At 36.6% G+C, this 14,503-nt stretch overlaps 1 protein-coding gene across 42 annotated transcripts in view; it reads left to right on the top strand.

Moving 5' to 3' along the window:
* LOC148677633 (receptor-type tyrosine-protein phosphatase delta-like) overlaps nucleotides 1-14,503 on the top strand; it is a 656,126-nt gene that overhangs the window by 591,169 nt on the left and 50,454 nt on the right. For 19 of the 42 annotated variants that reach the window (XM_088606136.1, XM_088606233.1, XM_088607027.1 and 16 more), the window contains 7 exons: nucleotides 2,343-2,369; nucleotides 3,506-3,623; nucleotides 6,284-6,868; nucleotides 7,242-7,342; nucleotides 7,702-7,958; nucleotides 9,225-9,315; nucleotides 13,829-14,038. In XM_088606136.1, coding sequence (XP_088462262.1) covers nucleotides 2,343-2,369; nucleotides 3,506-3,623; nucleotides 6,284-6,868; nucleotides 7,242-7,342; nucleotides 7,702-7,958; nucleotides 9,225-9,315; nucleotides 13,829-14,038 — 1,389 coding nt within the window. The remainder of the gene's footprint in view (nucleotides 1-2,342; nucleotides 2,370-3,505; nucleotides 3,624-6,283; nucleotides 6,869-7,241; nucleotides 7,343-7,701; nucleotides 7,959-9,224; nucleotides 9,316-13,828; nucleotides 14,039-14,503) is intronic. The other 23 variants (XM_088607120.1, XM_088606690.1, XM_088607361.1 and 20 more) reach the window with 5 other exon arrangements.

The following is a 14,503-nucleotide window of genomic DNA, read 5'->3' as shown; positions in this document are numbered from 1 at the left end:
CGGATTTTAGCACAAGAGGGTGTGTGGAAACCCAGGTTCAGCTCTAATTCACGATGGGATTAATATAAAGAAGTTAAATGCCACTAGCCGACTATGACTAACAAATGGCTGCTGTCAGCATCAATAAGGATAAGTTTGGAATGGTCAGACCCATCATGTGCTCTATATAAATGTTTTCTTGCACAAATTCAAAGAGGATTCCCACTTTTTATCACTGTGAGCACTTCACTCACAATTTATGATGCTCTCTTAATGGATAGCTTCAGCACTGGGTTCTGGGTCACTGCCTTTTGAAGATATATTGTGCCATGCCTGTTAGTTTCTAGTTTCTTACATAAAGTTCTGGGCTCCTTTGTCTCTCAACCAGTGAAGTACTCAAACTGAGTGCCGTTAAACACAAATGAACCAGATATTGCAATGTTTGAGCCTAGCTCATGTTTCTGTCTGGCGTTGGGCATGCTATCCCATGTGATTATTGTACAATTGGAAGTGGATAAGGTACAGTAGGAATTAGTTTACGGTGCTCTCCTATCTCTCAGCAAAACCAGAGACTCCTGTAACATCACAGGTGCCTGCAGACTTAAAGGGGGACATCATCACCAATCAGAGCTAACTCTCTTGTAAGAAGCTGTGAAACTTTAAGCATGTCAAAAGAGTTGCTCTTCCAGACTGGCCCTTCTTAATTCTCCTTGTGTTTGTACAGTGGTTGGTGCTATTGGTGAGACGTAAAAAAAGCAATTGCTTACTCCAGATTGAGAGAGGGATGAAATGAAAAATACAAATAATTGCACAAATCAAATGCTTCTGATTTACAAGTATCACACATACGAGATGTGATTATACAGCCTTAATTTTTTCCAGTTTTTCTTTTTCATTTAATGTAGTACGGTAGCTCTTTGTCCCAGAGTTTTTTGAGAGATATTCCTAAGAGCATAATTTAACATATGAAGGAAAACAATCCATATCTGATTGGAATGAATTATGAGGAGCCCAAGGTGGAACACTTTTACAAAGCTTTGCTTCAACAGAGATTAATTGGTTACTGAAGGGTTTGTGTATGAATTTGTTAATTAAGTCGTTAGCTGTGCCTGCAGTAAGTTTACTTATGATGGCTAAAGAATACGTGCATAATATTCAAATCAGTCATATAGAACTATGTACATTAAATTGAATTACTCCTCATTTTATTTAACATAGATATTTTATTGACAGAATGTGAGGCACAATGTAAATAGCGGGTGAGCTTTAGACTGCTTGGTTTTAGAGAACAATAGTATGTTAATGAATTGTTTTTAAAAAATCAGGGTACTTTAAATAAGAAATATGTACAATGTTGACATAATCAATACACAGTGGACTTTAAACTAATTAAATAATTTGGATATACATATTTCAATGTAAAAATAAGGCTATCTGCTAGATATAGGGGATAAATAATGTATCCGAGAAGAAATTATTTTGACATTTCACTGTTTTTAATGGGTGGCACCGTGGCCCAGTGGTTAGCATTTCTGCCTCGCAGTACTGCAGCCTTGGGTTCAAGCCTGGGCTTGGGCTGCTGTCTGTGTGAGGTTTGCATGTTCTCCACAAGTTTGTGTGTGTTTCCTGTAGTCTAGGGCTTCCTCCCACAGTCCAGAAACATACTGGTTGGTTAACTGACTTCTAGGAAAAGTGGCCCTGGTGTGAGTGTGAGTGTGAGTGTGAGTGTGTGCGTTTCCGTGTATGTGCCTTGCGATGGACTGGTGTTGTTGTCTGGGATAGGCTCTGGCTCATCTGTGACCCTGAATTGGAAGAAGTGGTTAGAAAATGGACTATACAGCATTTAACAACACCCTCTTATGGCCTTAGCATTCACTAAATGTACTAATTTTGTTAATATAGAAATATACATTTTAATACCGTCCGTCATATTGTTACCATTTTAGTTTTGCTTAAAATTGACTATTATTAAAGTAAAGTATGTGTACATTGTGTATGCACAAGTATTATTTAACATTTATGTGTCTTAAGTATAATTCTTTATAAATTCTCTATCATTCTCTACAAAGGTGAAAGTTTTCATCTTTAGATGAGATTTTACAATATTGACATGCAATAAGGTTTTGCAATATTCATTTTTAGAAAGATGCATGTGCAGAATGAGATCTCGAATGAGATTATGTAAAGTGACATGTCTGATGTTATTTATTAGCTGAGGGGAAAAAAATATAAAAGGCTTTTTTGTTGTTAATTTCTGAAACAGCAGCTGTGCGCTGTAAGTTGGACTGTCTTCCCTCTTGGTAGTATGCCCCCACTTAGTTCCTGTTTTTTTCTTTCCTTTCTATCTTCTAAATTTCAATCAGTGGGAATATGATGATTCTGCTGAACATGTGAGTAAATATGGACTGATCCAAGTGTGTCATGCCTATCTGTTAAGCTTTCTGCCCAGCATGGCCTGACCTATACTTTGTCTGTCTGTTGGAATCTTGTCATTTTTACTACTGCTCTAAATTCCGCTGTACTTTTTGATGGCAGTCCTGTGTCAGTGCATGGATGTTTTTTATTCATTTTTTGCTCTGCTTTTTGGTTGGTGCTAAAATTGGCATAATTCTTTTATAAACACTTTTTAGAGGCTTGTTTGGAAAAAGAACAAAAATAAAACAGTAATAATTGGTTTTAAATGAAACAAAACCATGATCAATCACAAATCATTTCCTTAGGTTTTACTTTTCATCTGAAATTCTGGTTTATTGATTATACTTGATTTTTAATATTGACATTATTAGCATGTTTAACAAAGCCTTTCATTTACCAGTGCGATGCTAAGCATGCTTGTGATTTAATTATTAAGAAATAAATTATGAGGTGACACTTACTACAGTTCTTTTTCTTCTGATTACACACTTGGATACATTAGAATTTTGAACATCATTTCCTGATTGTTCCTACCTGGTAGTTAGGTTACCTCACTACTTCTGGCTATATGCAAAGAACACCTTTAATTTGAACATAAAAGAGCGTGAATGGAATGAGTTAATCTAGTCCAAGATGCAATGAAAAATATGAAAAATATCATGCAGAAATGGCCTTTACATATGAATGTACAATACAAATTAAGCTCTACATCAAAATATATAAAGTATATGAGATAAAAAATAAACATACAGCAAATTAAACTACTAAATCTTTTAGGGTTAATGGAAGGCTAGAGAAAAAGCTTGGTCATGTTATAGGTTTATCCAAACAGGTACAGTGAATAGAAATTAAGTTAAATTACGTGCAATAAAGCCTTATTACTAAATAAGATACAAAAAAACAGTTTGTTGAACTTATTAGGTTGGGTCTAAAAGGAAGGCATTGCTCTAAAAAAAAACTGAAAATTGAAAAAGAATTAAGAAAGAAAGTGAATAGGTAGACAAATAGTGTAGCCATTCCAAATTGTATGCCTTACCTCTGCTTGTTACGTACTTATCAGTCCTTAAAAGTGAAGTGGAGGTTCTCATGCTGCGTCTTTTATAATCTGCAGGAGATGATCATTTCTGAACTTCAGGCTGAGACCACCTACTCTGTCGCTGTTGCGGCGTATACAACCAAAGGAGACGGGGCTCGCAGTAAGCCCAAGCTCGTCTCCACAACTGGTGCAGGTATGTTAGCTTTTATATCGGGTGCTAGTTTAATTGATGCTTAATTAATCAATGGTTGCATTTATATACAATAGCTCTGTTCAATCCAAAGGATGACCAAAAAAGTCACTCAACAAGTCATCCACAAGATGTCTCCTCCTATAACGTTGTGTCCCCAGGCTCCATGCGAGCCATGGGTTTGAATCTTTCAGTCCAGGGGGACTGGTGTCACCTACTGGTCGACAATATCACTTGCAACGGCAGCCTGGTTTTCCTTTGCATCTCAATAATTTCCAAGGTCAACAAGGTGACAAAAGCAAGTGAGCCACCCAGGATTTACACCCACAACCTTCTAGTTTTGAGCCATAATTACAAGGGAGAAACATTAAAGACTCAGGGGTATAATGTGAAATCTAAATGTAAAAGCCATAAAAAACCAAAAGCCCTTTTGCCTGTGGATGGCGTTTTGATTTTGATATCACAAAAATGTTGCATATACACAACTCGTTCTTATGGAAAGGCGGGGCAAATGTTTTGAAATAATTCATTCAGTATGTAAAAAAGTCCTGCAGTGTCAAATTAACATATACAGATGCAGCCATTCAAACTTCGCGGTACAAACCCATACCGCACGCGACTACGCACAAGCCACCACACCGTACCGCGGTACGTGATTGGCTGGCCAAAATGACAGGTGGGCACTCGTGGTGCATTGGTCGGTAGTGAAAAGATTTAATCATTTAATCTCTTTACTGTGCACATTTTAATCCGCTTAGTATTGAATGTTTATATGGAATTTCACAACTAAGGGGAAATTGTAGTAGCTGAGCATAAAAAGAAGAGGAGCATAGCACATCTGAAGGTCTAAGCGATATTAATTTAGGAACATAAACATATTATGTAAACTGTACTGTATATGGCTGGTATTGGTAGTTTAAAGAAAAAATACACACCAGTATTCCATTTCTCCCTAAACATTTTAAGCATCAAAGTCTTACATGTTTTTATTTCGGAAACGTTTTTACGTGCTCCTTCTGACCAGATTACTGTACATTTATATACTTTGTGAAAATTTATCGTTTTAACCTTTTCTGCGAATACACTCGTTATCAGAGAAAACAAAAGCATACTTTTAGAATTTGATTAATAGGGAATATAATATGGAATCGCTTATCTAAAGAAATTAATAACGATATAATTATATTAATTATTCATTATATTATACCGTTATACATTTCTTTAGATACGCGATTCCATATTATTATTCCCTATTACTCAAATTCTAAAAGTAAGGTAATTCATTATTAATACTATTAGTAATATCTTCGGTAAAGACTTTGATCCATAAAATAGTTCTGCATAATTAAAATATTTATGATAAAGGTGGTAGGTTGTGTACTTTTGTCCAACTGAGTAATCTTGCTTTCATAACATATACCAACTTTTTAATGTATACTGATTAACATGCTGTAATACACCGTTTAAGTCTAAAGAGTATACAACTTAAATTCTTAATTAAATACAGATTGTCACTCCGCAGTGATAGGGATTCGAAACTGGGTGTTTTCTGGTGACAGCTCAAATGCTGTACATGAGAGGTTAAGCTTTATTAGCTCCACCTGGCGGTTTAGCAAGGTGGTTCTGGATACTACTAACATAATCGAATTTGCATACGGTAAAATGCGTTATGACGCAAAATGACGCGTTTTGATGCGACACGCCCATCGCGTTGTACTGCAGCGTGCCCTGCTCATTTTGAATGGCTGCATCTGTATGCTACATTTAGACTTAAAACAAATAATCAACTTCATTGATAGTCATAGGTAATTAGTCAGTATGCGAGCCCTTTATAGAATTGAAAGGTATGACATATACGTTTGATGTAAACAAAGATGGAAATGAAAGGAGACTGATTAATGTCTATGGCTTTGCTTCACAAACAACAGAGAGAGGGCATGAACTCTCATTCTTCTGCTGTTGTTGTTTTTTGTTTTGTTTTTAAACAGCTGTATCTTTGGATTCTGAGTGCTATGCTGATGCTAACACACATCTAGAGAGACTTAAAAGTTGCCAGCAATGCAAGATATTTTGCTGTACCTGTCTTTTTTATTTCGAGCTGAGAATACTGAACCCGCGCAGCTGGGACATAGACAACATAAACACATATCATATTCTGACAGCAAAAGCAGTCTTTATAGAACTTATCAAAAGAGTATATCAAAAGAGTATTTTTGGCATTTCCAGGAGTGCCAGCGCTGACTTTCTTATAAATTGTTTGTACTGTTGTCTTTATCTGAGTGAAAGTCTTATTTTAAATAATGTCAGCAAGAAAGAAAAATGCCGACATTGTAATCAAGTATTCGGATTGAATTACAACATGCATATTTTATGAGCAAAAGACAGCCTTAAGATATATTCAACAATATTCAGTTATATACCAAAGCCATGTATATAAACAGAAAAAAAAAAACATGTGGAGGAGCCTCTTAAGCCTCTTTTGACTATTATGATGAAAATTGGAAAAGCATGGGTTATCAGTGTAACTTCTGAAATTAAAATGAATACATCTATTCTGATTGGCTCTGTGGGGGATGTCTACAGTGGGACTACATCAGATATAAAAAGGGATTTCTTAAGTTGAGGTATTCTTTCCTTATTTTGTTTTTTTACTTCTGTTTCAGTTCCAGAAAAGCCCAGACTTATGGTTGGTACCACCAATATGGGGACTGCGTTACTTCAGTGGCACCCACCCACATTTACCTATGGCCCCTTGCAAGGCTATCGCCTGAGGTTTGGCCGAAAGGATGAGCCCCTGACTGTAATAGAGTTCTCTGAAAGGGAGCATCACTACACCACCAAGGAAATTCATAAAGGCGCCACCTATGTCTTCCGTTTGGCAGCCAGGAACAAAGTGGGATTTGGGGAGGAGATCGTCAAAGAAATCTCTACACCTGAAGATGTACCGAGTGGCTACCCTCAAAATATTGTTGCTGACAGCATAACTACAACCACCATTCAGCTGAGCTGGAAACCTGTTTTATTGGCTGAGCAAAACGGCAACATTATCAGATACGCCATCCAGTACAAGGACATCAACAGCCCAAGGAACCCCTCAGAAATCTTCGTCATTGCTCCTGAAACTACCGTGACAATTGATGGCTTAAAGGCAGACACCACTTACGATATTAAAATGTGCGCTTTTACCAGCAAAGGTTCCGGTCCTTATAGCCCAAGTGTCCAGTTCAGGACACAGCCTCTTGATCAAGGTAGGATCTCTCCCCTTTTGGCCTCACCTCAAGAAAGGAGAGTGGGGTGTCAGCATTAATCTTCCGTTACAAGATATTCATAGCTACCATTACACCCAGCAAAGAGTCAAAGGTATAGTACTAAAGTACCTATTGTACAGTACCTATCCCTGTGCCTGGTCATCTCAGTAAATTTATACAAGGGTTGCTCTTCCGAAACAGGTAAGACTGAGTTGTTGTATTAGCTTTGTGAAGTGTTCATAAGAAGAACTTAAGGCTGGTTTAATGGATGGTACACAGGTAAGAAACTGGTTTTTCTCGAAGTGCTCAGGGCTGTGAGGAGCTGGGGTGCTGGTTATGTTGTCTAAATCATCTGCACCGCCTTTTCTTTTAGCAGTGTTTGCAAAAAATTTTCATGTGAAAGCTGCAATGAAGACATCCGTGCTGCTTACTTGGGAGATACCAGAAAACTACAATCCAGCTCAACCTTTCACAGTAGGTGGATTTGACGATTTCTACACAAGTGTATCTCCAGATTCTCTACGTGTAATTTTTATTCATTATCTACCTTCCCATGAGCTTTGAAAATAGAGTCATCTTAATGATTTGTATTCCCTGGATAAATGTGTCATTATTCACTTGCATGCAGCATGTATAAAGACACATTAGAAACTTGTGTACAATGTTTTAACAGCACATTTGAACTTGAACAGTCTTTTTACTGTTAGTAGAGTCCTTCGTGGTACCAAAAAGTTCAGTTTTGAAACCGACTGTGCATATTGAAAATCATTGCTTCAATATTTGGCAGTGTGATTCAGTATCATGAAGAGTAATCTCTGTCTTCCCTTTTCCAGATCCTGTATGACAATGGCCAGAGTGTTGAAGTGGATGGGAAACTCACACAAAAACTGATCACTAACCTTCAGCCAGGAACACAGTACTCCTTCTTGCTGACGAACCGAGGCAACAGCGCTGGGGGGCTCCAGCACCGAGTATCAACTATGACGGCACCAGATGTTCTACGTACCAAGCCCTACCTAATAGGAAAAACCAACTCTGACGGGATGGTGACAGTGGAGCTGCCAACAGTAGAAACCAAAGAGAAAGTGAAGTGAGTAACAGGCGGTTATTCTTGTTCTGAGCTTCACTGTAGTTAAGTGAGGACAGATAAGAGATGGAACAACGGAACTGCATAGCAGGGTCTTCTCATTTGTCTGTCCATCTAGTGACGTCTTTATCTTTAGAGTGTCACAGTGAGCCCTAACCTAACCTGGTAGTCACAGAGTACAAGGTGGTACTACCGCCTGGAAGGGAGTAGTAGTCCATCACAGTGCCAGTGCATCGCAGGGCACACACACGCATACATCCACTCACACGTGTACACATGTTGGAATTTTAGAACAATGGTGAACCTTGATAGAATGTCTTCAGAATGTGGGAGGAAAATGGAGGACCCAGGGAAAACCCATGAAAACACAAAGGTAGCATGTACACTCAAAACAAACAGACCCACAATCGAGCCGAGGATCCTGGAGCTGCTCCCCACTGAACAATGGTGTTACCCAGGTCTTTTCATTCATTTTGTGTAACTCCTATATGCAAACTGGAGCTGACGCTACACTATGTGTGTTTAGTCAATTTTTCATCATAATATATTCTTTATGTCACACGGTTTGAAAGCTTAGCTTTACATGTTTATGTATTTGCACCTGTCTTCCAGCTCAATTTCATTAACACATTTAGAATGTATTTCACATATGCCACTACAATATTTAATTAACCCCTGCAGGACTGATATATTGAGCTGGTCTTTAAAAGACAGCACTGACAGACAGCCTTAAATCTATAAAAGACAGCAGTTTGCCACTTCAAAAAATCTGGGATTTTGATCTCTTTGACTGTTCTAAATGAGCACACACCTGTTCCCTGCTAGGATGTTAAACTAATTAGTTCCCTATTACTCAGCTATGTTGACTTCCTGACTGTGATGGCTGTATAACATCCAGCCAGGAAACAAAATGCTTGTGAAGTCATCATCTTTATACATCCCGATTAATGGATATCCTTTTAATTTCTACTCTTATAGAGATGCCTAATGAGGCCAGAGTGAGGTGTGACTGTCAGCTTGAACTAACTTATTATGTTTCAGATAGACTGAAAGAGCACATAAATAAAAGATTTGACAATATAGTAACAGTGACAGTATACTTAATTTTTAAAGTTGAATTTTTTTCCCGTATTTTTTTCTCAAGAGCATGCATAGATAAAAATAATATGGTCCAAAATGAAAACGGTAAAAAGCATTAGATGCATGTTAATGTAGGTGTCAAACTTAGCTCATCCAGTAACTGTGAAAAACGTCACATTGTATTTACAGGGGTTATTACGTTGTGGTAGTGCCGTTGAAGAAACAACGTGGGAAATTTATCAAGCTTTGGGACAGTCCAGATGAAATGAATTTGGAGGAGGTACGTTCACTGATTATAATATTTTAATTAGAAAAATGCTTGAACACATTTCTCTTGTATCTTAAAAAGTGTAAGCACTATACCATACACACTGTTGTCTATTTTTACCTATTTATCGGGTTTAACCGTTTGTGTTACAGACAGCCACAGGGAACCTACATAAAATTAGATTAAAGAATTAAAAAATGAAACATCATGATAATGCGATGTTCTCTAGATGTAAAAAATAACTTTAACATTTTATAATTTAATTATATCATTGTTTTATGCATAGTATGTTAGCCAGTTTCAGTGTTCAGGTTTTAGGGAATATTACTAGGACCATATTCTATAATTTAAAATGAGGCTTTTTAAGCTTGACTAAAGATTTGAACGACACTTCCTGTTTTAGATTAAAAGCTTTGTTTTGTAAAAGACATAATTTAGCTCTTAAAAACTCCCAAGAAACATGGACGGTTTACGTTAAAATATTTCCCTTAATTGTTTTGCTGATGTCACTCTAGTTTTTATTACAAATGTGAAATACATAGCAGTTTTATTTTTTTATATTCTTTAGGGACAGTATATAATTTTTGCTAATTTAAATAACAGTTTTGTACATATGCGTTTTCTATGTCAAATTTGTTATAATTTTAATGGCTTTAGATATGATCATATACGATTTTGTCTTCAAATTATTCAGATTACATACAAATTGATTAATAAGTAGCTGCATCAGTTTAACACGATCTAAATAGTTTATAAGTACTCCAGTGGAGCAGGAACTGCGTCCAGCTAATCTCATGTTTGCATAGAACAGAGGAGTTTAATGAGATGCAACCTGTGATGCATTAATCTGCCTAATATTTCTTTAGGATTATTTTGATTAAATGGGGGAATGGAGAAATGCTGTATTCTACTAAGATTTTGTTCTGTTTTTGAATGAAAAATATACAATTAATACTAATTCAAAATTACAAAAAGTACATTTTTCATTACATTCATTGAGCTCTTCGAATCATTACTGATGTAAACAATGTATATGTTTAATCTTAGAATTAAAACTTGTGTGTATTTGTCTTTCAACCTATATTTACACACTGGTGCAACCAAAATCAGTAAGGCGTAGATAATTCTATAAACATCATAAAGGAACTGGGTGCAAATTTCAGTATTAAAATGTAAACATCTAAAGATTGTTAAGTCTCAAATTCATATCATTTGTACTACATGATGCTATAAAGCCCTACTTACAGCACATGGAATTTTGAAGGAAAGAGACAGTTATTTTTAAAACATCCAGATGTGAAGCTGATTGTGCTAAAAGTGAGCATGTAGCAGAAGAAAGAAAAATGCACATTTCTGGGATTTTGAGGAAATGGTATAATGAAAGTTCTGCAATTTGTCAATATTCCCATGACCCATACCTGTGATCAATATGTTTCCAAATAACCACAGCAGCAGTGATCAGTCCATGGTGGACCTTATAATAGTACGAAAAAGAACAGGCAATAACAGTTTGGTTGGTTCTGGATCTCATAACAAAACATGAGTTGAGTTCCAAAGAAAACAAACTCAAACAGAGATCTGGCTACCCAGGGGCACACTCTACATCAGACAATATCTTCTTTCTCATTTAGTTCAAGCTGTAATGTTCGTTTTTTAGAAGGGAAACATATCACTTTATACTATTTTTAGCTATCCTTCATCTTCGGTGCTGCCAACAGTCCCAATTATAATGTTTTATAAAAATGTGCCCGTTTGCTTGCACAGAGGAAACTCTTTCATTTATGTGTGTGTGTTTTTTGTATCTTACTGGTATCCTTCTATGTCTATGTGTGTATATAGTTTTAAATAGTTTTAAAGCTGATGTTTTCGTTCTCTCATTTGAAATTAATCTTATTGAATGATTTCAGAGCTGTATCTCCAGAAGTCATCACTAGGTGCATAGAATACATTGCAAGCTCATGTCACAGCATGACTGATCATCAAACAGTACCCTTCAGAATTTATTTGTTTGTCAATCTCCTTTCACCTTTTCAAGTTTCCCCAAGGACATTCAGTTTAGCAGGAAAGACAGTAGAGAGAGGAAATATGATTGAAGATATAATCTAGCAAAGGACATTGCACCTCAGTGGTAGAGCAGTTAGAGGCTTTCCATTTATAAAAATAATCAGGTTCAAGAATTACATTATTTGTTCTGCTTTAAGACCGGCTTGTATGGACACGTGATTCATTATTTTAGGGTAAATTTCTAGGTTTAATTGGAAGTCTAATTATCTTAATACATTACGTGGATGTCTTTGAAGTGTTTCTGTTTGTTTTAACATATTCGTTTCTTAAATCTTTCCTTGGTTATGTCCGTGTATGTCCTTATATGATGTATCCTACACTGCTGTTGCGCAGTGCATTGATACTAAGCTAGAGGGAAGACATTCATGCGGTAAACTCATAGTATTGCAGTTTTCAATTAAAATTATTTGTGCTTAAGGACCTTTTCCATTTGTCTCTGTCTTAGCATGATGTGTCCTTGAATTAACTCCGCAACTCTGGGATTTTTAAATGTAATTAAAAACTTAGCACGTATTTTGATTCTGAATTGCACAATGTTAACCTATTTAACATTTGATATGATATCATGGTAGAGACCCATTCGAGAATGGTGTTATTAATATACAGGTAGAAAAAACTAATTTTTGTCAATTTCCAAATATGAGCTACTCTTCTAGTTAGTTTTTGTTACTCCCTGAGTATGAAATGACAAAGCATTGTGATGTGACATTGCACATGTAAAGGTGATATTGGGAGACATAAAAAATGCTCTGGTTTGATGGCTATAATGCACTATAATAATGGCATTTATCTGTGAAAAAGAGAGGACACACACTCTACCCAGACCTGATCATCTACAGTGTATTGTATGGCACTACCTAAGAGAAGCCACCTGCACTAAAGTTCAAAGGGGAGTAGACTTTCTATAGGCATTGTACATGTGAAGGTTTTTTTACTGCATAGGGCATCGTACTTGGATGAGCACCAACACACAAGATGTTCTAAGTCTATGTATGATTTTTTAAAATTAATGATTAAATCTTATTAATTTAGGGGATGTGTCCCCACGACATTCCTACGTTAGAAACTGGCCAAGACAAAGCACCCTTTAGTGGTCACTGTTGCTATCTGTGGAACATGATACATTGCTCCTAGGTACACAGATTGTCAATAAAGTTTGAATAGGCCGGCTTACCTTACAAACACAGTGCATATATAGTACTGTATAGTCATCACAAATTACCCTAGAAGTAGTGAGTGGTGATTCACAATCATCTCTGATACCTACAGTACACCAGTGTGCCAAAATAAATTAAAAAAAACACAACGACCCTATTGTGTCTCAAATATCTTGAATAGTAATAACATGATGTGACAGAGTTTGCCTGGTGAGGATTTCCCCGGGAGAGCAATGGTGTATGTCACATACAGAAGATGTGTAATAAAGGGGACCAGGTGGCACATTTAACAGCCTCTGGCACCTTTTGGCTCTGATGACCTGGAATCAGATCTGGCTTAAGTTGCACATGGAATGCATTTGGTGTCCTTAGATTGGCTTAGTATGCATTAGGCCTGAAGAAGAAATTGAGAGTGAAGACACACAATTCAAGCCTGTTTACTGAAAGTTAACAGTATTGCTCAACAAAGGTCAGGGCCAGAATATGTTGTAGAGCAGTGGGAAGAATCTACTGCCACTGTTTCATTTTGGCCAGGAGTGTGCTCTCTTATCTTTCATGGCACGTCAAGACTTAAAAATGTAAATACTTTACAGCTGTCTGCTTAGGGGTGCTGTCATCAAATAAATAAAGTTAGAGGCTTTACTTCAGAAAAAGTAGCACTACAGTACTTCGTCCAGATTGTGTTTGATAGAGAGCATTTGTTTATTTGGTTTTGGCTCAGTAAGTAACCTTGGTCACTGAAATCATGAGGATTAACTGTTATTTTTCTTGGAAATCTTAGTACCAAAAATTAATTTGTTTGTAGTTTGATAAACTGTTTTGATATGGAAAAATGTGATTTTTAATAGATTGATAAATAGCTTTCTGTTGTTTATTGCTTAATCATTCATATATTCATCCTCTTGTTTTTTTTTTCATTAGTTCAGTCGTATTTTATACCTGTGTTGTTCATTGAAATTATGCACTTCTGTGGATGAGAGCAGTTGAAATTGCTTTTAGTAATATCTCCCCAGGAGACTCTTGATATGAAAATACCTAATTTTCAAGTAGTTTCCCTGAGGCACACATCCCTATGATTATATCAAAATGAAAATAAGTAAATATATAAATAAGTGAAGTAAAGGAAAAATAAAAAAAATGAAACTCCTTTTTTGTAGTTTTTTTTTTAGCCTGTGCACTTCATTACTTCTAGTTGACAGTAAAAAAATAAAAAAAGACATTTGTATGATTGTCCTGGTTTTCTGAGAACAAGAATGTTCTTTCCTGTGCACTTATGTTGACTCCTGGTATGATTTTCTGCTTAGCTGCTGAAAGAGATTAACAGGACGAGCAGGAGTCTTCGGTTCAGGAGACAAGTGGAACCCAAAGCCTACATTGCTGCCTACTTCAAAGATCTGCCCACCGAGTTCACCCTTGGAGACCAGAAGATCTATGGAGACTTTGAAAACAAGCAGCTCCTAAATGGTCAAGAATATGTCTTCTTTGTTTTGGCTGTGTTGGAGATCTCTGAAAATGTGAGTTTCTTTACCTAACAATGTTCACATCTGTTTAATCCTGAGCGGGAAGGCATTAGACAAGAATTCCCCTCCTCAGGCATCCCAGAGTCTTTGTTGGTACTAGAAATTGAATGTTCCAGTAAATGACAAACCTGCAAGCTATAAACAGAGGTTTTGCCCTGTGGACATATCTGCCCTTATTTTAGTCAGTTTAAAAACAATTAAATCCAAATGCAGCAAGCGACTGAGGAAACAGTCATTTCTATGAAAAAGAAGACTCTTGTCTAATCAGAGGTATAACTAGATAACTCACGCTGCTTTAATTGCGGTAAAGTGCTGTGAACCTTATCTCTGACATTTCAGGATGTCTGAGGATAATGAACGATGATTAGGTAAATTTTGGGGATATTCTATATAATGAGCTGTGGGTTTTCAAGCCATATGAGCTCATATATCTTTGCTCCAGTTATCGTTACTGTAGGC

The sequence above is a fragment of the Lepisosteus platostomus genome, chromosome 1 (genome assembly GCF_059453375.1).
Source record: "Lepisosteus platostomus isolate fLepPlt1 chromosome 1, fLepPlt1.hap1, whole genome shotgun sequence".
In the NCBI taxonomy this organism is placed as follows: domain Eukaryota; kingdom Metazoa; phylum Chordata; class Actinopteri; order Semionotiformes; family Lepisosteidae; genus Lepisosteus; species Lepisosteus platostomus.
This window is presented reverse-complemented; position numbering and strand designations above follow the sequence as displayed.